Raw genomic sequence first — 25,325 nt, forward strand, 5'->3', positions numbered from 1 at the left:
GGTAGAGCTCAGGTTCAAGACACCCCCGGGGAACGGTAAGGTCCCCACTGTGCAGGGGTCTGATCTCTGGGCTTCCACGGCTGCTCCCTTTCTGCCCCTCGGCTGCCCACCCTCTCCCCCTGGGGACGCCCCCTTCCGTGGGCCTCTGGCCTGGGTCAGCCCCGCCCCCCCCAGCCCCACCTGCAGCTGGGAGTCCCGGCCAGGTCTCCCAATAGCGGCCAGGCCCCAGCTCCTGGCCACACCTGGCCATCTTGCAGGGGACACTCGGGGACCAAGGCTGTGATGCCTGCAAGCCACAGAGCCCTAAGCAGAGCCACAGCCGGCAGAGCCGGCGACAGCCGCACGCCAGGGCGCTTCACGCTGACGGCCCTCCGTGTGCCTTGAACCTGCTTGGAGTCTGGAGCATCCCTCGTCCCTCCCTACCCAGAGCCCCACCTGTCCTCTGCCCGGGCGTGGTGTGGACCTGGGCCGTCTGTGTCCTGTTTGGCCCACCCCAGCCGACTCGAGTCTCCCTCAAGGCGGACTGCCTCCCCTACGTCCCCCCGAGAGCCCCGTCCTCCCCACTGAATGCCCTATCCCTCTGGCTAAGGAAGGAGGTGCAGGTGAAGGTCTCCAAGGAAAAGGGAGATTAAACCCTGACACAGGCTGTGACCCGTCAGGTGCACACTGGGTGCAGGAACGGGGGAAGGGTGGGGACGGGTGCTTGTGTGCCGAGTGCATGCCTTTGCCTCTTGGTGCACCTTTGCCTGCTCCTGCCTCCCCGCAGGCTTGGAGAAGTTTCAAGTCCCTATGAGTGAGATTTGGTCCAGTCAGGTGGCGCTTTTGTCTGCCCTGCTCTCCCCGACCTGGTGAGATCTCGGGGCGGGCTGTGAGTTCCCTGGGGGTTCATCTGGGTCCCAAAGTCTGTGACCCCATCATCCCACTTGGGAACAGGACCCCCCTGCTCCTCAGGCTGCTGCCACTTGCGGCAGTGCCCTGAGTGCCTGGCACCACACCCGTTGTGTACGGGGCTGTGTCAGGGGTGACTGGGGAAGCGAGAAAGCTCCCCCGTGAGTGTCCTGCCTCTCGAAGGAGGAAGGACAGGACCGTACTGTGTGGCAGCTGTGTGGGGACCACCTAAAGGGTGACTTTGCTGACCTCTCTCTTTAAATCTGCTGCTTCCCCCTTGCGCCCCACCCCCATTTTACCCGTGCCAAGCCCACCCGCATTCCAGGGTGTCAAGTGACTGCCAAGTGTCAATCTCGTGAAGTTCGCCACCTCCCCCCCCCCCCCAGTCCTGCCAGCTGGCTAGCAGGCGTGCGTCTGGCTTGTGCGCAGGCTCACAAACCCTCTTCTATGGGGTCAGAGGCGGGCCAAACCTCCACCCCCCTCCCCCCCCTCCCCCCCTCCCCCTCCCCCCGCACTGTGCCCAAGCTTGGGACAGTGCCACGGCCAGCTGCCCCAGAGGCCCCGGCCACACTGAGTTGGTGCAAAGCTACCCAAATTTGGAGGGGCTGGAGGGACGGCGTGGGGGGGCCGGGGAGACCAGGGGCCCAGCTATAAACGCCGCTGGCATGTGGCAGGTGTCTGCTCAGTGGTGGGAGCCGTCCCTCTGCTGAGGACCCGCTGTCATGCGAGCCCTGAAGCTGCCTTTCACGGTCTCTCCAGCCTCAGCCTCGCCCCCCTCCTCTCCCACTGCGGGCGCCCCGGCCAGAGCAGCCCCTGCTTTGGCGGCAGCTGCTAATATTAGCCCAGCGGGCGGCTCGCCGGCAGGGCCGCGGGGGCAGAAAGCCTGGGGCACCGGTGACTCCCCGGTCCTCTTTATCCACCGCCCGGGAACTTCGGGGGTCACCCAGCAACTAGAGCACAGGTAACGGGGCTCCCTCCTTCGTGCAGCACCTTGGGGTGCCGTTCACGCATGGGGGCTGGGGGCTCAGGGTGGCTAACGGGATTGCTGTTTCTGCTGGAGGGGACGGAAAAGACAGGTGGCCGGGGGGCTGCCCAGAGCCCGGGGCTCCAGCGAGGAAAATCCGTTTTCCCTCCCTGATCTGCTGGCAGCGTGGGCGCGGGCGGGGCTGCCCTTGGGGGCGGGGGTGCAGCTGTGCTGGCAAGTGCAAGGGGCAGGTTTTTGCTGTCAGGAGCTCCCCCCCCCCCATCCCAACCGAAGACAAACGACAATACAGAGGCTCCAGGCTGAGATTTTGAAGTTTTTTATATATTTTTTTTTAAAAATCAGGCTGCCCTGCCTTCCAGGCCCTGCACCTCCCGACCACCCCAGAGCCCTGTTCTGAGGACCGTCGGTCACCGCCCCACGGTGGGGCCGTGGGTCAGGCTTCTGCCCCCGTGAGCCCAGCTGTCCGGTGGCTGAGCTGAGTGCTGGTGCAGGCGGTTTCTCTCCCTCCGGCCGGTGTGGGCTCCGCTGCCCTGTCCCCTGGGTGAGGGTGAGGGGGCGGGGGGCCTTCCCCAGAGGAGCTCACTCCCCACCCTCGGCTGCCTCCCCACTCTCGGTGGGTTTGCTGGGTGGGGAAGGCTTCCCGTTTTGTGCTGTGATCCCCCAGCCCAGGCCCAGGCAGGGTCTTCCAGCCACAGGGCGTCTCCCGCCCGCTGTGGGCCTCTCCTCAGGCCTGGCTCCGAAAGCCCAGCTCCGGGTGCCCCGTGGGCCTCTCCCCCTGCCCTCCAACTTGGCAAAGGGACCACCACCCAACCCCCAACACGATGACCTGTGGACCCACAGGCCTCTCCCCTTCCAACAGCCAGGGAGAGACGGGGCTGGGGGCTGGGGGCTCCGGCTTGGGGGCCGTTTGTTTTAAAGCGACCACCTCCGTGTCTTCCCAGGGGCCGAAGGGTCACTGCTGAGCTCCCGGCAGCGGAGGAGGAGGAGGCGGACTCCAGCCCGCAGCCCCAGGACGCTGCCGCCCAGCCGGCTCAGCCCCCGGCCCGGCCAGCACGCCAACCCAGGCAGAGGCCCAGGCAGAAGCCGCCCAGAGCAGCCCGCGCGCACAGCCCCCAGGCCGGCTGCTGCAGCCTGTGCCCCTGGCGCTCCCGGCGGCCCCCACGGTCCCCGCGGCTCCCACGCGCTCAGCACTGAGGCGCCACCGCCCACCGGCCCCAGCCCCGGAGGGTGAGTGTCTCCAGAGCCCCAGGCAGGGCCCAGGTGTCCCCTCTCCACGTGGGGCCCCCCTGCGGCTCTAGCCCGCACCCCCGTTTACAAGGCGGCGAGGCTGGGGGTGCTCGGTCACAGAGCTGGGGCCTGGGGCTCAGGGGGCCGCTCCAGAGTCTCTGCCTCCTGGCGGGCTCAGGTGTGGGCAGCAGCGAGGTCCTGCCGGGCACTCCTGGGAGAAGGTCAGAGGGCAGCCAGGGGAGCAGCCCAGGGGGGAGTCAGGGGTCAAGGTGCAGACCGAGCCACAAGAGGACGGAAGAGGAGGGAGAGGGGAGTGAGGAGAGTGGGCTCGGCCGGCCGGGGCACTGGACACCTGGGCGTCCCCTCTCCAGTCCTCCTTCGTCAGCACGGGAATTCGGAATCCTGAGGGGCACGTGAGGCACCGCCCAAAGGGAGAAGCCTCCCGGGCCCGGGGAGTGCCGTGCGGGTGAGGGGGTGGGGGTGGGGGTGGGGGTGGGGGCCCTTGTCTGAGGTGGCTCCCTGTGAGGGAGTGGAGGGGGGGTGATGGGAAAGGCAGAGGCTGGGCCCTGCTGGGCAGGCTGGGTGGGGAGGCCAAGGTTGCCGACTGGGTACCTGTAGGGACACCGCTGAGCTGCCAGGAGGGATGCTCAGCTCCAGGGTCCCGGGTGGCTGCGGGCGTGGGCTGGCTCCGTGTCCTTGTGCCAGGCACAGAAGCCACAGGGGCCACCTTCAGAGGCTGCAGGGACCAACTCACCCAGCAGGCGACCCCCTTCCAGGCTGGCCTGCCTGTCCCAGAGGAGCCCAGAGCCTGCTTTCAGGGGTGTCCCTAGTTCACTCACAGCCAAGGGTACAATGGGGCCACCGGGGCTCCTTCTCCCTGAGGCTCCGCCGCCCCCTCCCCCACCCAACCCTTACCTACTTTTGGTTTTTGGTTTATCGGGTGGTGGTGCCTGGGCCTGGGGTGGCTGGTGCTGTTGGGTCCCCTTGGTTCTGGTTCCGGCCTGGGCATCTGTCCCCTGCTTCCCGTCGGGGGTCGGGGCTGACCTGCGTGGGCGCCCCTCCCAGAGCCAAGCACAGTCCGAGCCCTGCAGAGGGGGGTGAGGGAGGGGCGCTCGGGGACCCTCAGAGATGGAGCCGGGTTTGCAAACGCTGGGCTTGGGCCCAGGGAGGGGGAGCAGCCAGGTCGAAGCCAGAGCCGGGGGAGGAAGCTGGGAGCGAGAGGCAGACGGCAGGCCGGCGGCTGCGAGGAGCTAGGAAGGCCGTGAGCGGAGCTGGTGGGGGGCGCAGGGCAGTCTGGAGGGGTGAGTCCGATCCTCTAGGGCTGATGCCTCTCTTCCGAGTCTGGGTCTGTGGATCCAGAGGGGAGGTCAGTGCCGGTGCCGGTGCCGGGGCAGGGCTGGGGAGGGTGGCGCGGGGCTGGGGTCCCTGCCAGCCAAGCTCTGCCGAGGAGACCCCGGCCCCGTGACGAGCTGGGGGAGGGGGGGCTGGAAGTCGGGGACTTGGGAAGGGTGGGTCCTGGCTGGGGTGGCCAGTGCCCTTTTTGAGCCCTAGGGTGACCCGGATCCGCTCCCCCGCGCCTGCCCCTTCAGCCACACTTTTGACTAAATAAGGAGAGGGCTCTGGGGCAGCACCCGGGAAGGCCATGTGCCCCCCGCCCCGCCCGCCCTGACCCTGGCCGGGCACCGGGTGGCTTCCTTCCTACCTGTGGGGTCCGGCGCATCTCCCAGCACCAGCTTCTCCAGATGAGCGCCTGTGGGGAGCAGGACAGGGGAGCCCCGAACGGGCCACGGGCGTGAAGGCCCCCAGGCACCCGGGGAGGGGGAGCCCCGAGGGCTAACGGGTTTTCCCGGCGGCGGCGGCTCCACGGCCTGGGAAGCAGCGGGCAGAGGCGGGTGCAGGACCCAGCAGGGCCAGGGAGCCTGTGTCCCTCCGTTTGTCCTGAGCAGACGCCCCTCTAGGATTTGGAATCTGCTCTGGGCTCTCTGGGACCCCGGCCCACAGACAGGCCTTATTTTAACGCTCCCCACCCCACAATTCACAGGTCGCGTGTGGAGCGGGGAGCAGGGCTCCGGGCTGTCCCTCCCTCTGTAGGCACAGGCCCTGAGTGCCGGCCTGGGGCTGAGGAGGGGGCTGTCCTGGGGGGGGGGGCGCGACCAGATGTTCCTGGGACGGAGGAGGGGGTGATTGATGTGGGCTGGAATCTGAAGGGGGGACATTCCCCGAATGCCTTGGGCTCTGGGGTAAAGTGGCTGCTTGTCCTGGGGGCAGGGGGCCTTCCCGCCACACCTGTCCCTCGCATTAACCCCTGCCTTCCCCTGGCCCCTTCCCTCCTGGGTCCCGCCGTGGGGTGACCCTGGGGACAAGCAGTGCCCTGTGACCTGGCCCCAGCCCCCAAACCATTGTGCCACACTGCCCAGCAGCGCCTCCTCGCATGACATCCCCTCCCCCCACAGATCCCCGGGGAAGGGGGTCCCTGCCCCACACCCCCAACCGTGCCCGGTGCTGAGGGGCGACCCTGCCCCCCCTCCCCGCAGCAGCAGCAGCAGCAGCAGCAGCGCCTGGCCTAGTTGGTTCCGCATCTGCCTCCCCTGCTCCCCTCAGTCCCCAGCCCCGGGGAGGAGGACTTCGGTGAACATTTGCAGAAAACGAAAGGAGACCCCCGGCCCCCCGCTCCCGGGCAGGCGTGCCCCCCACCTCTGCCCCACGTCGCCCCCCACCCCCGCCTTCCCACTTCCGCCGCTTTCTCGACTCACGCACACGAGCTGGTTTCGCGGCAGTTTGGTGCCTGGGCGAGACCCGGGAGGCGCTGGAGGTGTGCGGGGGCGGCCGGCGGGGGTGCGCCCGGGCCCCCCAGCCGAGCCGGGGATAAGCCTGCCCGCGGCGGCGTCCGGGCCGCGGCTTCGCCTAGGCTCGCGGCGCGGGAGCGCGTGGGGCGCGGAGGCGGGGAGCCCGCGGGACTCCTCGGAGATGCCCGCCCGCGCGCGCGGAGCGGCGGCCGGAGGCGCCCGGATCAACCACCGGGTTTCTGCCTCGAGGCTCTCGGTTCCACCCTCCGCCCGGGGGCCCGCGGAGCCTCGGCCACGGAGACGTGGGGGGCGCGAGGGGGGGAGCGGTAAAGCGAAGGGGAGCGGCGATCCTGCCCTGGGCGTCCGGGGAGCCCCGCGCTCCCCGCCGCCGCCGCTGCCTGCGCCGCGTCCCCCGGAGGGCGCCCCTGCTCCGCGCGCGCCCTGGACGCACGTTGGTTTCTCGGCCGGGCGCCGGCCTTTCTCCTGCAGACCCGGCTCTGGGGTCCCGACCCACTCAGCCACTCGCCCGCTCCCCCCAAAGACGGGCGAGGCTTTTTTCTGGGGTCACAGTCCTGCTCCTGAGGTCCCCCCCCCACACTAATCATCTCCCCAGCTCCTAGGAGTTTTCTGAGACATGAATTTTCAGGGACCCGCACACAGAGGAGTCCCCCTCGGCTTCCCCAAATTTACACGCGTGGCCTGGGCGCTCCAGCCTCGCTGTCCCTCGGCGCTTCACGGAGCGGCGCGCCCCCTCGGGGTCCTGCAGACCCGTGGGCCACCCACCCGTGCTCCCCGCAGGGTCCGCGTCCACCCGCCCTGCCCTGCGGCCACGCGGCCAGCTGGCCCGGCTCCCCAGGGTGGACAGGGTTAGGTCTGCCTCCCCAAACAAGTGGCATTTTTTTTTCTTGTGTCCCCACCATGTTGGAAGCTAACCACAAGGTCTCTCCAGCTTCCTGTCCCTGCTGACACCCCCGCACGGGTTCCCCACAGCCTGGGGTGATACCTGCGGGGGTCCCACAAAATTACTGGCACCAACCCCGGGCTCCCTAAATTTTACACTGAGAGCCCCAGGTCCCCCAACGCAGGAAGCAAATTACCCCCAAACCCCAGAAGGCTGCTCGGCCGCCTGCACAGGATTTAGGAGGCTCCCCAGAGCCCCCAGCCCTTTTCCGAGTCCTGAGGGGTCCCGGCTCCATGGCCTCTGCCCCCCCAACCCCCTGGGCATTTTCCCGTGGGCCGTGGAGATGGGGGCACGCGTTTCCGCCGAGCTCCCCGCCCCGCTCGGTTCCTGCCGACGAGACCCTTCACCCAGGTCCAAAGCACCCCGAGCAGTCACCCCTGCCTGTGACCCCCGGCTATGCAGGTTCCCCGGAATCTCACGGGGTCCCCCAGGCGCCTGGGCCACAGCACCCAGCGCAATACAAGGCTGTGCCTGGGGCGCCCGGTCCTGTGAGTGCCGGCCACCAAGCAGCCTGGACATTTTCTCCGCGTGGTAACGTTCTGCGTCTTTTAAAATCCCCCGGCCCCTCGCGCAGGGACAGGAACCCGGGTTTTCTAAAATGCAGACGCTGATCGGAAATTCTGGCCCTCACGGCGTCTCCCGCCCGCGGGTCCGGGTTTGCTTCCTTCTCTCGATATTGGGCAGTGCCCTCCAGATCGTCCCCCCGACCCCCGCCAGGGTTACACGGGGGTCACAAAGGCGCTGGTTTCTTGGGCTCCGATGCATCCAGGACCCCATGGGGGGGCAGCCCGAATTTAATCAACATTTCCTGCCCCCTCCCACCCAGCTCACTCCCAGGGATTTCGGACACCGGTTCTCCAGGTCCCAGGGTTGAGGAACTCTTCAGCCTTTCCCCCCAAAGATAGATGCCAGCCTCCGGTTCTCCTGAGGACCTGGCCACTTCCCTGGAGCCTCGATTCCAAAATGACTTTGGGGGGCTCTGAGCTGAGGCGCTACCCCCAGCCCTCCAAAGCAAATTGCGATTTTTATTTTCCTCCACAAAACAACTGAGCTTTTTCTGAACATTGAGTTATGGGTCCCCTGGCTTCATGACCCTTTCCCCGAGCCCCCTCCCCTAAGTTTAGGCATTTTTTTTCCCCACGGGTCCCCCCAAATGAAAGTGCCCAGGGACGGAAGAAGACCCGCAGGCCCCAGAAATCGCAGGCAGCGGGGGGCCTGTACCTGGAGCTTAGCTGCCAGTCGCCACCGGGCAGTTTCCAGTGACCCCCATATTCGGGCCCTGCCTCACCAAGGATCCCCGAACACAGTGCGCAGGAAAAAAAGGACATTTTCTCTTGTTCGCCCAAAACAGACGTCCAGCAAATGAAACGATTTAAAAACAAAATAGACGCGCTCGATTTTCTGCACTCCCCCAAAGCACTGCTCACACCCCGGGTTCCCCCAACTTTAGAGCGAGGCGCTGGAGTCCCTGCAGGGCTCTGAGAACCCGCCGGAGCCACCACGCGTGGAAGCGGCTTCCCGAGCCCCGGCTGCCAGGCCCGGCCCGCGGCCCAAATCGCGGGAACGAACCTCCGCTTCCCTCCGCGCGGGGTTTGCCGAGATCCCCCCAGTGTGGTCCCTGTTCTCTTCTTTCAGTTTTAGACCCTTCGCCTCTGGGGCCCCCCCGAATTCCATGGAGAGAATTTTTCTGGAATCATCGAGAAATCTACCTCCCCACCCATCCTGCGGGTGCCCCCAAGCCCGCCGACCAGGCACTGGGCGCCCCACGCGCGGCGCCTCCCCCAGTACACGGAGCCGTTTCCAGGGGTCCCCACACTTGGCCGCGATTTTTCTAGAGCCTCTGATGTAGCCGCTCCTCGCAGCTCCCACGGCGGGAAGCCTCTGCGCCCCGGCTCCGGGACACACACTCGCTCTGCCTGCAAGTCAGACCGAGCCCGGTCCCCGTCCCCCGTGTGGGCACGGCTCCCGGCCCCGCGCGCCACGGCGGCGGGTCTCGGCGGCTCGGTGTTGCCAGCGAAGCCCTACGTTTAAGAATGTCTGTTCCCCTAACGCCCTGGGCCTGGCAGCGTGTCCGCCGGGACGTGGGCACAACTCCCGCGTCCAGGAAAACGACTGGGCAGAGCCCCCAGTTCCCCCCAAATTTGGGCATGATCCCCGGGTCTTCCAACGGGCTGGGCGTCGCCCCGGGACCTCAGGGACTAGCGCGGGGTCCCGCTCACCTTCTGCACGTCCGCCGCCGGCGCAGAGCCCTCGCTCCTGCCTCGCTCCCGGCGCGCCCGCCCGCGGACCGACCGGCTTCCAGCCTCGCGGTGAGCTCCTGGCGCTTCCGCGCTCCGGCGGGGCTTCCGCCCGCACCCGCCGCCCCGGTTCCCGGTCCCGCTCCCGCCCGGCTGGCTGGCGCTCGCCTCGGCGGCCTCGGGGGAAACCGGCGCGGTGCGCGGGAGCCTGCGGCGGGCGGGCCTCCGGGCGGCCGCACTGCCTGGGGCCAGCGCCCCGACCCCGGCGCCTTTGCAGAGATCGTGGTGGGGGCGCGGGCAGGGCGCTGGGTCGGAGCGGCGCCGGGAGAGGCGCCTCCAGCCCCGGCCCGGGACCCGGGGCAGCGCGCGCGCGGCGCGGGCGGGCGAGGTGATTGATGGCGGCGTCCGGCGACCCCGCGCGGTCTCCCGCCGGCAGCCCCGTCCCCAGCGGAGGCGCGGGCGGCAGGGGCTGCCGGCGCAGGCGGCGCGCGGGGGCCTGTGCGTGGGTTTGACTTGGGAAAAGACACGAGTCTTTACGTCTGCAAACTCTCGGATGGTGCCCGGGGCGCGGTGGCCCCGGGGCTGAACCCGGGTCTACGCGAGTCCCGCGGCCTGAGGCCGGGGAAACCATGATCGGGACATTTCGGGGGGCCCTGGGGCGGGCCGCTTAGGGCGCCCGGTGAGCTCGGCCACGCAGGTAGGACTTGAACAGTGTTTCCCGCCTCGGCCCTCTCGCCCGGGCCCTGCGCCCGCCCCACGTTCAGGCCTGGCCGGGCGCGCTTTCCTCACCAACCGCACCTGGCGGCGGCCTCGGCCAAGACCAGGCCCGCGCGGCACCGGGGGGCGCTCGGGGTCTGGCGGCGGCTGGAGGCGCCGCGCCTGCACGGGCAGGTGGCGGCTGCGCGCCCTGCGCGCGCCCAGCACCGACCCCTCCTCCCCCTACGCCGCTCCCAGCGGGACTCGGGGACCCCGGGCCACACGGAGCCACCTGCGCCCTCACTCACGCCGACGGGGCGCCCCTCGTTGGGCAGCGGGGACCCTACCACCGCGGGGGCCCGGAACACCGCCCACCCCGCTCCCTCCGTGACCCCCGCACACCAGCGCAGGGAACCCGGGACCCCGGGACCCGAGACGGGGGCCCCTTCACACGGTAGAATTGGGATTTCGTGCACACTTAGCCGCTCCCTGCCCCCAACCCCAGCTCGTCCCGCACACCCCACGTCCCCCCGCCCCCACCCTCCGGGCTCCCGCGCCCCGGAGCCCGCGCCCCCCTCCCCTGGCTCGAGTTGCGGAGGCGGTCCGGGGGCGGGGCGAGGGCCGGCCGGGCGCCCATTGGCGCGGGCTCAAGGCCAGCGGGGCCCGAGCGGGCGCTGCACCGCGGGGTGGCGCGGCTATAAGAGCCGGGCGTTGGCGCCCAGAGTTCGCCTGCTCTCCGGCGGAGCTGCGTGAGGCCCAGCGGGCCCCCGGCCCCCCCTTCCGGCCGCCCCCGCCTCTTGGCCCACGCCCGCCCCGCTCCATCGGGCTGACGGCCCCGCCTCGACGTCCGTGCGCTGCTGATCCCATCGCGGGCGCCGTCGGCGGGGGCGCGCTCCGCCGGGCCTGCGGACCCCTCGCCGCCTCCTCGTCTATCTACCTCAACGCCCTTCCCGCTTCGCCCGAGGAGGCGGTCCCCCCCGCAGGCAGTCCGGCTCGCAGGCCGCCGGCGTTGTCATCTCCCCGCGCTCCCCCTCCCAGCCCTCCCCGGTGCGCCGCCTGGCCGCTCCCACTCCTCGCGGCGTCCCGAGCGGATCCAGCGCGGCCACCACCGCCCCCCCGAGGCCCGGGCTCGCGACGGCCGAGGGCTCCGTCGGCCCAAACCGAGCTGGGCGCCCGCGGCCCGGGTGACGCCTCCACTCCGCCCCCCCTCGCACCGCCCCCGGCCCCCGACGTGGCGACCTTCCCTCGCTTCTCTGTGCTCCCCTCTCCACCTCTCTCGCCTCTGGCCCCGGCCCCGCGCACTCGTTTCTCCCGCAGCCTTCCCTCGGCTCCCTCCCGTCCCCCCCGGACCCGCGCCTCCACGCCCGCCCCCCCTCCCCGCCCGCCCCCGGACCCTGGACAGACTTTCTGTTTCTCTTGACTGTTCTCCCCCGCTGTGCGCCTGCCCGCCTCTCGCTGTCCCCTCTCCCTCTCGCCCGCCCTTCGGCCCCCCCCCTTTCACGTTCACTCTGTCTCTCTCTCTATCTCTGCCCCCCTCTGTCCTGGATACAACAGCTGACCTCATTTCCCGATACCCTTCCCCCCCTAAAGTACAACATCTGGCCCGCCCCAGCCCACAGAAGGCCCGTCCTCCCCAAACGATCAGCGGATACTCCCCCCCCCCAAAAAAAGCCATCCCCCCGTTCTGACCCGTCGCACATTCGGCCCCGGCGACTCGGCCAGAGCGGCGCTGGCAGAGGAGTGTCCGGCAGGAGGGCCTTCGCCCGCTGCCCGGTTCGCATTCACGCAGCAGGGAGGTGTGCGGCAGCTGTGCCGGCTTCAAGGTAAGCGCCGTGCGGGCCGCGGGGCCGGGGGGCGGGGGGGGCGCCCGGGCGGGTGCGGGGCGCGGGCGGCGGGGCCCCTTCCCCACGGCGAACCCCGCGCTCTTCCCTGCGCCGCGGAGGGGGCGGGGTAGGGGCCGCGGAAAATGCCCAGAGAGGTGTGAGCGTCTGCAAAAGGGACTTCCTGGTGGGTTTGGGGGTGCGGGGGGTGTTGGTGAAAGTTTGGGGTTTGCGCCGTGCGGGGGGAGGGCCGTCCCCCCAGGGTGCTGGGCAAAGAGGGGGGGCGCGGGTCTCAGAAACCCACCCTGGTATGCGCACTCGCGCCAGCAAGAGAGAGAGAGAGAGAGAGAGAGAGAGAGAGAGAGAGAGAGAGAGAGAGAAACGGGTGGGTGGGGCCAGGAGGGAGCGAGGGGGGCTGAGTTGGCAAAAGCGTCCTGCCAGGCGCCACACTTGCAGGATCCCCCCCGCCCCCTCCCCCTCCCTGCCCCCAACATTTCCAAGTAGGAATCTGGGGAGAGGGCTGCTCGGGGGCTCCCAGGGGAGTGTCCAGCCCCCGCGCCGCGCGCAGATGGAAGTTTCCATACAAGGAGGGGAAGCTGCCCCCCTCCCGCCCCCACTGCCCGGTGCGGACTTGGGCTGGGGGTTCAGAAGGCGCCCCCCCCCCCCCTCCACATGGTCCTCTGCTCAGGGATGGAGCTGGCGGGGAGGGGAGGGGAGGGAGGGGCGGGGGGCGTGCGGAGGAGCGAGGGGACTGGCTGGAAGCCGCGAAGGGGCGGGGGCAAAGGGGCGGGGGGAGTGGTCAGCGGGGAGGGGGGGTGGGGGCCGGGGTGGAGCCGGGGCTGGGAGGAGCCGGCTCGCACATAAAAAGCCGAGGCACTGACCAGGCGGCGAGCTGGACATTGGCTTCTCCTGAGAAGCAACCTTCAGCTTCCTCCTCCTCCTCCTCCTCTTGCTCCAGCCCAGGACTCCTGCCCAGCTGCAGGTAACCAGCTGTTGAGCGGAGCCCCGCGGCCCTCCGCTCCAGCCCGCCTGCCTGCACCCCGGCTCCGGCTCAGCCTGGCTTCTGCCCGCTGCCTCCAGCGAGGGCACCCCCCCTCTCCTCCCGCCGCTGCCCTCCGCGGGCCGGACCCCACACCGGAGGGATGGAGCGGCGGGGCAGCTGGGAGGCAGCTGAGGTCCAGGCGAGGGCAGCGCAGGGGATGGAGGCGGCCGTGTAGGTCCCTCCGTGGAGCTGCGGCTCTTGGGGAGCTTAGGCAACGCGGCTGCCTTCCCGCCCCGGCTCCTGGGCTACTGCCTCGAGGCTCCATCGGGGCTGGGGGCCACGCGGCTCGCTGCCCTGTGCCCACCGGCTGTGGAGCCTGGGAGGGGCACAGCTCCGGCAGCCTGCCCCGCCCTTGCCCGGGGAGCCTCGGGTGCCAGTGGACTCAGAGCCACTGGCTGCCCCCGAAAGGGCTTGTACCTGGGGGTGCAGGGACAGGCTGGGGCCGGCCGCCTGAGGGGCTCCCACCTTCGGACCCGGCTGCCGAGAAGCCGAGGGCCCCTCCCAAGCCGCCCACTCCTTAGGGGCGCTCAGCCTGTGCAGGGGGGTGTGTCCTAGGACCGCCACTCCTTCCACCCTGGACCCTGAGGAACTTGGTCTGGCCTCCAGGCGGCTTCGCCTGCTCTCTCTCGCTCCCCTGGAGGCGGGGGGGGGGGGGGGGGGTCCTGAAGGCACCCTGAGGCTTTGACTTTTCTGCGGCTGTTGGGGTGCCCAGGGCAGGCTGGAGTTGGGGGACTGGGTGAGTCAGGAGAACGGGCTCCCCCCAGAGTCACGCTGGTCATCGGATCCTTGGCCTGAGCTCTGCTCAGCGACAGCCCTGGAGGGGGCCAGCCGCGGGACCCCGAGACTTGGTCCTCTGGGATGCTCGGGCTGCTGCGCCGTGGGGTGGGGCCGTCTGCCATCTTGGCTGGCGCTGGGAGACCCAGGAGTGGCCGCTGCCTGGTGCTGGCCCCGCCCTCATGACATCATAGGATGGAGGCCAGGTCCCGCGTCCAGCACCGGCCCCTGCGGCTCTGGGCATGGCCGAGCCCCTGCAGCCGTGACAATGGGGACCACCTCCCCACGGGTAACCACTGACCAGCACCTGCTGCCAACCAAAGGCGCCTCCCAGACGGGCCCAGCCCCGTCTCCGTTAGAGCCACCGGCTCGGGAGAGAGCCCTGCTGTCCAGCGGCCGCTGAACTCGGAGTGACCCTCTCTCCGCAGATACCATGGCGCTTCCAGTGGGGAAGTCGATGCTGGTGCTGCTTACCTTCTTGGCCATCGCCTCGTGCTGCTATGCTGCTTACCGCCCCAGCGAGACCTTGTGCGGCGGGGAGCTGGTGGACACCCTCCAGTTCGTCTGTGGGGACCGCGGCTTCTACTTCAGTAAGTGGCTGGGGCGGGCGCGGGGCGGGCGCGCACAGCAGGTGCGCACAAGTGCTGGGGCCTCTGAGGGGTGGCGGGCGGGCAGGGGGGGATGGGGGGCCGGGGGGGAATAGCCACGGAGGGCGGGCGGCACTCACCCCCCCCCCCACTCTCCTGCAATAAAGACTCAAAATGGAGGGTCCCTGGTCTGGGGGGGGGGGAGCTGGTGAGCCGGGCGGGGGCGTGGCTTGGTGCCTGACATTTTGACAATGGCCACATATTCAGGGATGTGCCCATTGTGAAAATTTTATCAAATGGGAGATTTGATAAAAGGGGTAGGAAACCAACCAAAGCACACGTGGCTGGTGGGTGTGAGCGTGCACGGCCCGCGGCCTGAGCGCCCCTGGTGTCACAGCGCTCAGGGGGCTGGGCGTTCCAGGGCTGATCCCCCACAGGGCAGGGGCCCAGCTGCTCCCAGGCCTGTCACCCCTGGTCCTGGCACTCCCTGTAGGCATTCTCTTCCGCAGCCTCCACTGACCCACCCTGAGAAATGGGCCCCCAAGGGCCAGGCTTGGCGGTTTCCAAGCTTCTCTTGGAAAAGCATTCCTGCTTCTTACATCCGAAGCCCCTGCCGCCTGCCTCGCCTGTGCCCGCTCTCGGTCCCCTGCCTCCTTTGGGGCCGGAAGGGGCACCGTAGGGTCTGGCAGCAGTTGGCCCTCACCCAGGGAGTGGCTCCCTGAAGGGGTGCTGGGCCCAGCCCCACCCATGGGACCCATGACGGACCCCTTACTAGGGGCTCCTCCCCCTCCCCCACCCGGGCCCCCAGGCTGAGGTGCTGGGCGCTTTCCCTGGTGGCTGAGACCTGGAGCCTGGGGGAGCGAGGGGAGGACGGGAGGAGAGGAGGGTGCGGTGTTTGCAGGTCCTCACTCCTCTCCTCCCGTCTTCTTCTTCCTCCTCCCATTCCCACCTGTCTCAGTGTCTGGCTCAGGGAGGCACTCCTGTCCCAGGACCTGTGGTCCTGGAATGTGGGGGTTGGACCCCTCGCCCCTGAACCCATTTCCCAAGCCACCCTGGGTCTGGGGACCCTGAGGCTGTGCCTGTGTTCAGTCCAGGAGGGAGGCACTGGGGCGGGCCCCCCTCAGCCCCCCGGCGGGCGCCCTGCCCCCTCTCTGCGGGCGCAGCTGACCACCCCTCCCCCCGCAGGCAGACCAGCCGGCCGAGCGAGCCGTCGCAGCCGGGGCAGTGGCATCGTGGAGGAGTGCTGTTTCCGCAGCTGCGACCTGGCCCTTTTGGAGACCTACTGTGCCACCCCCGCCAAGTCCGAGAGGGATGTGTCGACTCTCCCGACCGTGCTTCCGGTGAGACGCCCTCCCCACGGAATCGGGCCTCCTCCCCGAGGGGGGGGGTCCTGGGGGGAGGACACCGCCAGCTCCCCAGGGGGCAGGGCAGCCAGGGGAAGCCCCCGCCTGTCAGCTGGGGGTGCCAGAGTGCCAGCCCCTCGGGCGGGGGGCCCGGCTGGCTGGGGGCTGCAGCGGGGGAGCCGGCCCCCCTTGACTGGCCCTTCCCCTCCCAGGACAACTTCCCCAAGTACCCCGTGGGCAAGTTCAACTCCGGCCCCTGGATGCAGTCCTCCCAACGCCTGCGCCGGGGCCTGCCCGCCCTCCTGCGGGTCCGTCGCGGTCACATGCTGGCCAGGGAGTTGGAAGCCTTCAAGGAGGCCAAGCGTCAACGGCCCTTGAATGCCCTGGCCACGCACGACCCTGCTGCCCACGGGGCCGCCTCGGCCGCGGCGCCCAGCGATCGGAAGTGAGCCAACCTGAGCGATTCTGCGGAGCGGCCCCCCCCTCCTCCTGCCTCCTGACTGGACTTACCACCAGGTCCCGGGACTTCCCATCAGGTCCCCCAGCCTCTCTGCGCCGTCCTCCTCCCAGCGCGCCCCCCCGCCCCCTGCCCCAACCTCCCCATGTCAGGCTACACCCCTCGGCCCCCTCCATCGGCCTGAGGGCGTCACCCCGACAGCCTAAAACATGTGCAAACCCAATTGGCTTAAAAAATCCCCCCAAATTACCCCCCTAAAATATCCCCCCAACCACCCCCCCAAATTATTCAACAGCCTCAAAATGTACACACCCAATTGGCTTTGAATATCCCCCCCAAATTACCCCCTCAGGGATATTCAACAGCCTAAAAAAATGTACCAAACCAATTGGCTTTAAATACCCCTCCCCAACCCCCCCAAATTATTCAACAGCCTCAAAATGTACAAAACCAATTGGCTTTAAATATCCCCCCAAATTATTCAATGGACTGAAAATGTACAAAACCAATTGGCTTCAAATATCCCCCCAAATTATTAAACCAAATTATTCAAGAAAATTATCTGCCCAAATTACTCAGTAAAACTATTCGGCCAAACTATTCAACCAAATTATTCAACCAAACCATCATCCAAATTATACAATAAAATTTAAACCTCATACACACACATACACACACATACACACACACATACACACACACACACACACACACACACACACACACACACACCAAGCCCCTAAAACTAGTGGGCTTTTTACAAACACCACAAACTCCAATTGGCCTAAAAAAAAAACCCCAAAACCAAAAAATCCCTAAAAAACTCAATTGGCTGCAAACACACTAAAAAACTAATTGGCTTAAAAACAATTGGCAAGTTAAAGAATTCGGCCCCCCCCCCCCCATCTCCTCGCCTAGGACCTCGGGTCAAATTGGCCTTGGGCTCGAGTCCTTGACCGTCCAGGAGAAAGGAGGGACCCAATTCCCAGGTGGGCATGTCCTTGCTCCAGCGCCTCCTGCCCCAGACCGGGCACTCTCAGCGCCAACTGGCCTCCCCCCAGCCCCAGCCTGGCCTCCGGCTCGGCTCTCACCGTCACCCACCACCGCCACCTGAGACCAGAGGAGGGAAGGGACATGAAAACCTAAATTGGCACCAATGACATTTAATTGGCACGAACCCCAAAGTCCATCCTGTAAAAACCCCCACACCCCAAAATCTTAACATCAATCCCCACATAACACACACACACACACACACACAAACACACACAAACAAACACACACACACAAACACATACACACATACACACAAACACCCACAAACAAACACACACACACACAAACACATACACACAAACACACACACACAAACACACAAACACAAACACAAACACACATACACATAAACACATACACACAAACACCCACAAACACATACACACACACACACAAACACCCACAAACACATACACACACACATAAACACATACACACAAACACACACACAAACACACAAACACTCACAAACACACATACACATAAACACATACACACAAACACACACTCACAAACACACCCACAAACACCCACACACACACACAAACACCCACACACACACACAAACACCCACACACACACAAACACCCACACACACACAAACACCCACACACACACACAAACACCCACACACACACACAAACACACACACACACAAACACCCACACACACAACACACACTCACAACACACACATACCCCCACACACACACAAACACACACAAACACCCACACACACATACACAAACACAACACACACATACCCCCCCACACACACAAACACCCACACACATAACACACACACATACACACAAACATCCTCACACACACACAAACACCCACACAAACACCCTCACTCACACACACACACATCCTCATACACACACACATACACACACTCACACTCACAGGATGGACTTAAAAATGAGAAAGACTGAGCCTCCCACGTGCCAATCTGACCGAGTTCCATCCCAAATTCTCTTGCTGAGGTTTTCATGTCTCCAGCTGCCCTCCTACCCCCGCGACAGCCCCTGTGGGGAGGGGCGTGTCCCAGGCCCCAGTTGGCGGTTGCATCTGTTTGAGATGAAGGAGGGGCCCCTTGCTTGTCACCACGGCCCCGCAGTGTGAGCCCGATGCGCACCGGCCATCGCGTGTGCCAGCGAGGACAGGATGAGGCCGGACTTGGAGGTGCTGTAGCCAAGCAAGGCATGCCCCCTCGCCCCGTAGCCTGACCCCCAGGTGTGCCCGAGAAAGACCTGGGCCTCGGCCCCGCACACCTGGGCCCACCTCCGCCGGCCTCCCGGGCAGCCTCTCAGAAATGAAGGTCCCGGGAGGCCGCGGAGGTGGTGGGGAGTGTGGGAAGTCTGGCGGTTGGAGGGGTGGGTGGGGGGCAGTGGGGGCTGGGTGGGGTTGCTCTGGGGTAGGAAGTGGCCCAGTGAGGCTTGGCCCAACGTCGGAGGAAGTGTTGAGGAGACCGGCAGAATCAGACACCAATCAGAACCCCAAATTGACGCCAATTGATCTATCTCCCCCTTTAATTTGATGCTCCTGGGGCTTGTTTCCGTTTTTTTTTTTTTGACCCTCCTTAGCTTTCTCGCGCTCACATCCGTATAACCTCCCGCCCGTAACAGGGGAGCAGTGACCGAAGTCACGCGCAAGCCGCCACCGTCATCACCGCCGTCCTGCTCCCCGCCATGTATCGCCCTGCGTTTTTTGTTTTTTTTAAATCTGTCTCTGTCGCTTGGGTTGAATTGAGAGTGGAGCCTCTGTGGGGTGCTAGCCACGACACCCACGGAGAAGTCCAGGGGAATGGAGAGGGCCACTGCCCGGCCTGGCTCCCAGGGACGGTGGCTGGTCCCTGGGGGTCCTGAGGGGCGGAGGAGGGGTGGGACGGCGTCTCCCCAGGTGTCAGGAAGGTGCTCGGAGGCCATCAGGAGGGGCCCCCGGCGGCAGCCGGGGGGGAAGGGGCTGCGGACGTGAGAAGAGGGGCTCCATCGGGCTGGAGCAGGTGGCCGCCTTCCGCGCACTTGGGGAGCTCTCCCCCCACCCCTCGGTGACACCGTGCCCGCCTCCTCGGCACCCTGCCTTGTCCCCGGGAGGCTCTAGCTCCGCGGGGCCTCCTTGGGGTGGGCGGGGCGAGGCCGGGCAGTCGGGGGGGTTCAGGAGGGAGCCCAGCAGAGCGAGAGAGCTGCGAGGTTGACTCGTCAACCGGGGTTGCTTGGGCCCCGAGGCCCACGGGTCGGCACCGACCAGCCACCACTCCTCTCGGTGCCTAGGGCTGCCGCGGGGACCCAGGCGGCTGGAGGTTTACCTCCCCCCACTCCTGCCTCCAGCGCAGCCCCCTGCGGGCGGCCCGACTAGCAGTCTAGAGGCCCGAGGCTTTGGGGCCCTGGCACAGGGCTGGCGTGACCCCGGGGGCGGTCATGCCAGCCTGCCCTCGGCACAGAGGGGCCTCGGCAGGTGCCCGGGGAACGGGCCATTCGGAACATTGGAGGAACCCAAACGGCCAAATTGTTCTAATTGGAAAACCCAGAGATTGGCCAGAGAGCCAAAAAGACTTCGAGGCACCCCAAACCGCCCGCCCGTTCGGCCGGACGCCCATCCCGCCCAGTGTGACCCTCCTCGCCTCGCGGGGATGGGCGCCGGGCATCTGCCGACGCGCCTCTGTGCCCCCCGCTCAGCAGCTCTCCGAGGGTCTCGGCCATCGACCCCGGCTCCCCACTCGCCCCCCGTGCTCATGGTTGTGGCCGTCCATCTTGTCTCTTCCCCGAGTCCTCCCCCAACCGTCTCCAGCGGGACCCCTCTCGGTCCCTCCCTGCGCCATCAGCTGGAGACCCCCACGTGCAGAACACCCATGTCACCGTGCCATCGCCGCTGCCCTGCCTTCGCGGCGGCCGTGTTCGCCTCAGCTCAGCCCCTTAACTCGCTGTCTCCGGCGATGCCCAGTGCCTGGACGTCGTCTCTAACCTCATGCTCGCAATCCCAATAAAGTTTTCAAATGCATTTTCTTCTGCGTCCTCTGCTCTTTCCCGGGGTGCGGGGCCGCGGGAGGGAGGGGGCCCTGGGGAGGTGAACGCGCCCTGCCCCTCACAGCTCGGGGAGAGGACAGCGCTGGGGTCTGCACCCCATGGCGGGGCCCGGGGACCACATCCTCAAACAGAGGGTGCAGGGGGTGGGGCCCGTGGGGGGCTCTCCGGGAGGCACCCTAGCTGCAGCTCCATTCTGCTGTGGGTGATGGGCTCTGGGCAGGTTCTGAAGGTCCCAGAACCTGTAGCTGTTGCTGGAAATGGGGACTCAGCTGCTCCACCTGGGACTCATGTCACCTGCCCCGGCGGACACTCGCCCTCGCCCCCCAAGACAGACGAAGCCGATGCCACTGGGAGCCCCTCCCCTGCCCACTCTTCTGGCTTTTGGGGGGTCCTGACTGTGGGGCTGGTTCCCCTGCTGCATGCACCCCTACAGCGAGGCTGGCATCCAGGGTGCTGGAGGCCTGACCTGCCCCTTCCCGCCTCCGGCCTTAGCGGTGTTCCCACTGTGGGGAGAGGGGCAGCGGGGGCGGGGCCAAGGCAGTGGAGGCTGTACCGGGGTCCCGGCAGCTTTGGGGGGCTGTGGCCCTTCTCAAGCCAGTCCTCGGGGGTCTGGGGTGACACCCACAGGGGCCGCCATGTTGCTGCCTGGAGGCGGTGACGTCAGCCTTCAAGATGAGGGGCTGGAAGGGGGCAGAGAGTGGGGGCTTGTGCAGCTCTTGGGGTAGGCAGGGGCCTGGCAGGCGAGGTCTGGGGGCTGGTGGGCGAAGGGCCCTGGACCCAGCAGCATTGGACCCCCCAACCCCCGTGAGAGGATCTGAGGCACTTCAGGGGCGTGGGCCCAGCTCAGGACCCTCTGTCCAGCCTTGGACCAGAGTGGAGCTTCTCTCCCACACGCCTCATGCAGGACCTGCCCTCGAAGGCCCACTGCGGCCCTGCCCCCTCCCAGGACCCCCCGATGCTGGGCTCGGGGTCTCCCTTCCTCTCAGCTCTGTGCCAACCATGCCCTCTCCAGCACCAGCACCCGGCCCGCCTCACCCAGGGCCTCCCCTCACCCAGGGCCACCCCGGGCAGCCTCCGCACCTCGCTGCAGCCCCCACCACACCCTGCTTCCCCAGACCCCCGATCTCCACTGGTCCCCAGCAGCCCTGGGCACCGCTGTCCCTCGCCAGCCCTCCTGCATGAGCCCGGGTCCCCGTCAGCCCGCTGCTGCCCCACCCCCACTCGGCTTGGCCCAACCGTGTCCCCATTATTCTTCCTCCTCCTCCCTGCCCTGCAGGCTCCCAGCTCACCCCGAGCTCCAGCCAGCCACCCACATGCGGGACGGGCACCCCACGTGCAGGGCGCCGCAGGCTCAGTGTCATGGAGGGAAATCTTGGGGTGCTCCTCTTGTTTGAATCCTCGCCCCAGGATACGTGTTCATAGATTTTAGAGAGAGAGAAAGGGCGAGGGAGAGAGAGAGAAACATCCATCAGTGGCCTCCCGCATGCACCCTCCTGGGGATCGAACCCTCAACCTGGGCCTGGGCCCGGACTGGGGATCGAACCCACGACCTCTTGGTGCACAGGACAAGGCTCCACCAACTGAGCCGCTCCGGCCAGGGCAGGGGTGCTCTTCTCAGGGGCGGGGCTTCAGGGAGAGAGTGGCGTTGGGGTGCAGGCTGGAGGGGGCGAGGGCCGTGAGCTCTCTTGGAGGGGGGGTGAGGCAGGTCCCGGGGACCCTGGGCAGAGGCTGCAGCCAGGGGGAGGGGCCAGTGTGGGAGACGAGGCCAGAGTTGTAACGGGGGGCCCCCCGCACGCAGGCCATGGTGGAGAGCTGAATGGAGGCTCCCCACAAAGACGTGCCCCGTCCCACCCCTGGGACCTGCGGCTGTGGCTTCATTTGGGAAAAGGGTCTTTGCAGATGTGACCAGCTGAAGGATCTCAAGATGTCATTCTGGGCTTGGGGGGGGGGGGGGGTGGTAGCGGTTAAACCCAGGGACGGGTGTCCCGATAAGAAGGGAGTAGCGCCCGGCCGGCGGGGCTCAGGGGTTCAACGTCCACCTATGAACCAGGAGGGCACGGTTCGATTCCGGTCGGGGCACAGGCCCGGGTCGCAGGCTGGATCCCCAGTGCGGGGTGTGCAGGAGGCAGCCGGTCCATGATTCTCTCTCATCATGGATGTTTCTAGCTCTCTCTCCCTCTCCCTTCCTCTCTGACATCAATAAACATATATTTAGAAAAAAGAAAAAGAAAGAAAAGAGAGGAGTGAGGCACACAGGCAGGACCCACCAGCCGGGGTGGACCCTGGAGCCCCGGAGGGTAGGGGGGTGGCGGGACCTGCCTGGCACCTGCAGCCTGGGCGCCTCCGGACGGGGAGACAGCGAGCTTCTGTGGCTTAAAGCTGCCAGGCCCTGCCCGTGGGGAAACGAGCTACAGGAGGATGCAGCCGCTCGGCCGGCCCTGCTCCAGGTGCCGAGCGGCCTGCAGTGCGCTGAGCAGGAGCCACACCTGGTCCGAACCTGCCACCCGGCCTCCCCCAGCGCCTCCCGCCCGGGAGGCTCTTGTCTGCTGGCGCTGCTGACCTCCACGCCGAGCCAGGTGGGCCTTTAAGACCTCAGGCCAGGTCCGGCCTCTGCTCTTCGTCCTCCTGGAGACAAGTGAAGTCCTTCGACGGCCCGGAAGCCACCCTGGCCTGCTCGGCCCCGGGTCCGGGCGGACACACTTGCGCGGTCCTGCCCCAGGGCCTTTGCACGGCTGCCCCTGCCCAGGTCACACTTGCCCTGCAGGCTGCCTGGGTCGCGCCCTCGTCGCCTGAGCGCTTTGCTGAATTGCGGCACCTCAGGGAAGTCTGCCCTGAGCACCGCCCACAGGGCGGCCCACGTTTGCGTGTCCCCAGCGACGCGCTGAAGGGCCAGGTCCGGGGAGGGCAGAGGGTGACACTGAGGCTCTGGCCGTGAGCGACCGGAAGGACAGCTGCCGCTTGCTAAGCTGGAGGCGCTGGACTCACCTCCTGGGCTGCTGACACCCACTTGGGTCTCCGTCTGGCTTTTTTCTTTCCTTTAATACACTTTTATCGATGTCAGAGAGGAAGGGAGAGGGAGAGAGAGATAGAAACATCAACGATGAGAGACAATCACTGATCGGCTGCCTCCTGCAGGCCTCCTACTGGGGATCCAGCCTGCAACTCCGGCAGGTGCCCTGACCGGGAATCAAACCGTGACCTCCTGGCTCATAGTTCGACGCTCAGCCACGGAGCCACGCCGGCCGAGCTCATCTGGCATTTTCACCGGAGCTGCAAAACGGCGCTGCCGCGGCCTGGCCAGATCCCTCGGATGGATGGACGGACGGACGGACGTGCTGCAGGCCCCTGGCCGGAGGGCTCACACCCGCCTCCCCCAACAATGGCTCCAAGTCCGTCCCCTCCTCCTCCCCCCAACAAGCAATTGGCCCACAAGCTCCGCCCACCACCAGACCTTGTTGCCCTCTGGCCCAGGTGAGCTAGCCCTCCCACTCTCCCCCTAGGACTCTCCGTGGCTCCCGTGGGCCTCTGGGGAAAGCACAGATCCAGGCCAGGCTTTCCCGGGCGCTGCCGCACCTGCCTCCTGCCTCCCGCTCCACACTCCGCCCCTCCTTCTCTCCTGGGCCCTCGGGCTCTGCTCCCACCCTGGCAACCCCACACGCCCCCCACCCCCCGCTCTGCCGTCCTGACCCCCAGCCTGGCTCTCTGGTCTCAGGAGCCGGTCCTCCCATGTGGACGGCACGGGCATCCAGGCCCTGCTCGGCCCCTGGCACGTGCCCATCTCCACAGGTGCACTGCCAGCGCACGGTCGCTCCGGGCAGAGCAGACGAGGGAGAAGGCCGGGTGCCTTGCCAGAGGCCTCCCACCTGGGCACGCTCACCTGGCGCGCTCTCCACCGCGTCCCTAACACCCCCCCGTTCCTCCCAGCTGCCCCAGCCTGGCCCCAGCTGGTGCTCCTGTGCAGGTGTTGCCAGAGTGGGGGACACCGACCCAGGGCCACCCGGAGGCCCGGCCTCTACCTGCCAGCCTCCCCTGGCCAGGCGGGCAGCCTCAGGCCTCTCCCCTCCCAGCCCAGCCAGCCCAGGCCTCCGCCGGCCAGAAACCACAGAGAAAATGCCTGTTTGTGCCAGTTGTGCCGAAAGCAAAACAGTTTGTGGTTTGTGACCCAAATTTTTTGCCTTTTTTTTTCAGAACATAACAAAGCCCAAGACAACTCCCTCCCCCAGCCCCCACCCCCCAGGCAGACAGAAATGATCTGTTTACACTGGCAGAAAGCAGCCCGCCAGCCCGAGCCGGCCTCTCCCCAGGCTGTGCCCTCCGCGCCCGGCCTCCTGGCCAAGGGGGAGGCAGGAGGGGCACGGGCTGGGGTGTTGATGACCGGAGCACCCTGGGAACTCTCCATCTGGCTGGAGGGTCCTGATGGGGAGGAGGGGTGACGGCACCCCAGATGCTCCCCTCCGGGGGAGCCCCCCGAGTCTGCCCTCAGCCCCGCAGGCCCACCCCGTCATGGTCACAGGACTCAGTATCCCCTAACTCCCAAGGCCCAGCGGAGCCCGGGAGCCCATCAGAGGAGGGCGCGTCCCCTGCCCTGGGGGCGGGCACCCAGAATGGCCGGTCTGTGGACTGGTAGGTGTGGAGCTGAAGGTGCCAGCCCAGACGGGGCGAGAGCAAGGCGGGGCCCTCCTCGGGCCGGGGGCTCAGGCACTTGTTGGAGCCCAGGGGGGTGCCAGGTGCCCGGGCCCGGAGGAGGGACAAGGCCCTTTCCCTTCAGACCGCGGCCAGGCCTTGGCCCCCAGGTCACACGCAATGATCCCATAGTCCCCCGGGGCCTCCCCACAGCCCCCTCTTCACGCCTTCCTCTGCCCCCCCACCCCTGCCTGTCCCTGCTCCTCTCCGCATCCCCGCCCGTCCCTGCTCCTCTCCACATCCCCTCCTGTCCCTGCTCCTCTCCACATCCCCGCCTGTCCCTGCTCCTCTCCGCATCCCCGCGCTGGCCGTGCGTGCGTGTGCTGCGCGCCGGGTTCTGGGAGCCAGAGCCGCAGGAGGAAGCCCGGGAGCTGGCAGGGCTCCGAGCTGGAAGGGCGTCCGGGAGAGGGAACGGCCTGTCGTGTGCACCAGCAAAGCCCGGGCGGGTGGACAGGGCGCAAAGGGGCCCGGCAGCTGGAGAGCCAGGGCCCCGAGCGCTCAGCGGAGCTTGACCTCCAGGGAGCTCTGGGCAGCTGGGTTCTCAGAGGAGGGCAAGCCCAGCGGTGTGGCTCAGGGGCTGAGCGTCGACCTATGAGCCCAGAGGTCACGGTTCAATTCCCGGTCAGGGCACAGGCCTGGGTTGTGGGCTCCATCCCCAGCGTGGGGTGTGCAGGAGGCGGCCCATCAATGATTGCCTCTCATCACTGATGTTTCTCTCTCTCTGTCCTGCTCCCTTCCTCTCTGACATCAACACA

The 25,325-nt window shown here is 67.1% G+C and overlaps 1 protein-coding gene and 1 long non-coding RNA gene across 6 annotated transcripts; one reads left to right on the plus strand and one right to left on the minus strand.

Annotated features, from left to right (window-relative positions):
- The first annotated feature begins 11,188 nt into the window (after positions 1-11,188).
- On the plus strand, positions 11,189-16,535 carry IGF2 (insulin like growth factor 2). 2 transcript variants are annotated; one of them, XM_059710799.1, is made up of 4 exons: positions 11,189-11,603; positions 13,845-14,006; positions 15,189-15,343; positions 15,559-16,535. In XM_059710799.1, the coding sequence occupies exons 2-4, from the start codon at positions 13,850-13,852 to the stop codon at positions 15,793-15,795; spliced, it is 549 nt and encodes a 182-aa protein (XP_059566782.1). In that variant the 5' UTR covers positions 11,189-11,603; positions 13,845-13,849; the 3' UTR covers positions 15,796-16,535. The 2 variants fall into 2 exon arrangements, with proteins under 2 accessions (XP_059566782.1, XP_059566784.1); XM_059710801.1 differs by lacking the exon at positions 11,189-11,603 and adding an exon at positions 12,434-12,582.
- On the minus strand, positions 16,374-17,707 carry LOC132241848 (uncharacterized). 4 transcript variants are annotated; one of them, XR_009454529.1, is made up of 3 exons: positions 17,684-17,707; positions 17,368-17,539; positions 16,374-17,020 (listed from the first exon to the last, which is right to left on the minus strand). It is a non-coding gene; the product is annotated as an uncharacterized LOC132241848 (long non-coding RNA). The 4 variants fall into 4 exon arrangements; XR_009454530.1 differs by lacking the exon at positions 17,684-17,707 and adding an exon at positions 17,576-17,610; XR_009454531.1 differs by lacking the exon at positions 17,684-17,707 and adding an exon at positions 17,572-17,610.
- Positions 17,708-25,325: the final 7,618 nt, after the last annotated feature.

This window comes from Myotis daubentonii, chromosome 9, assembly GCF_963259705.1.
Source record: "Myotis daubentonii chromosome 9, mMyoDau2.1, whole genome shotgun sequence".
Taxonomy (NCBI): Eukaryota; Metazoa; Chordata; class Mammalia; order Chiroptera; family Vespertilionidae; genus Myotis; species Myotis daubentonii.

What these genes read in the sequence shown, in the direction of transcription:
- IGF2 (XM_059710799.1), top strand. Translation starts at nt 13,850, where the DNA reads ATGGCGCTTCCAGTGGGGAAGTCGATGCTGGTGCTGCTTACCTTCTTG. An exon ending in GGACCGCGGCTTCTACTTCA is followed by an intron (nt 14,007 to 15,188) that starts GTAAGTGGCTGG and finishes CTCCCCCCGCAG; the next exon opens with GCAGACCAGCCGGCCGAGCG. An exon ending in CTCTCCCGACCGTGCTTCCG is followed by an intron (nt 15,344 to 15,558) that starts GTGAGACGCCCT and finishes TTCCCCTCCCAG; the next exon opens with GACAACTTCCCCAAGTACCC.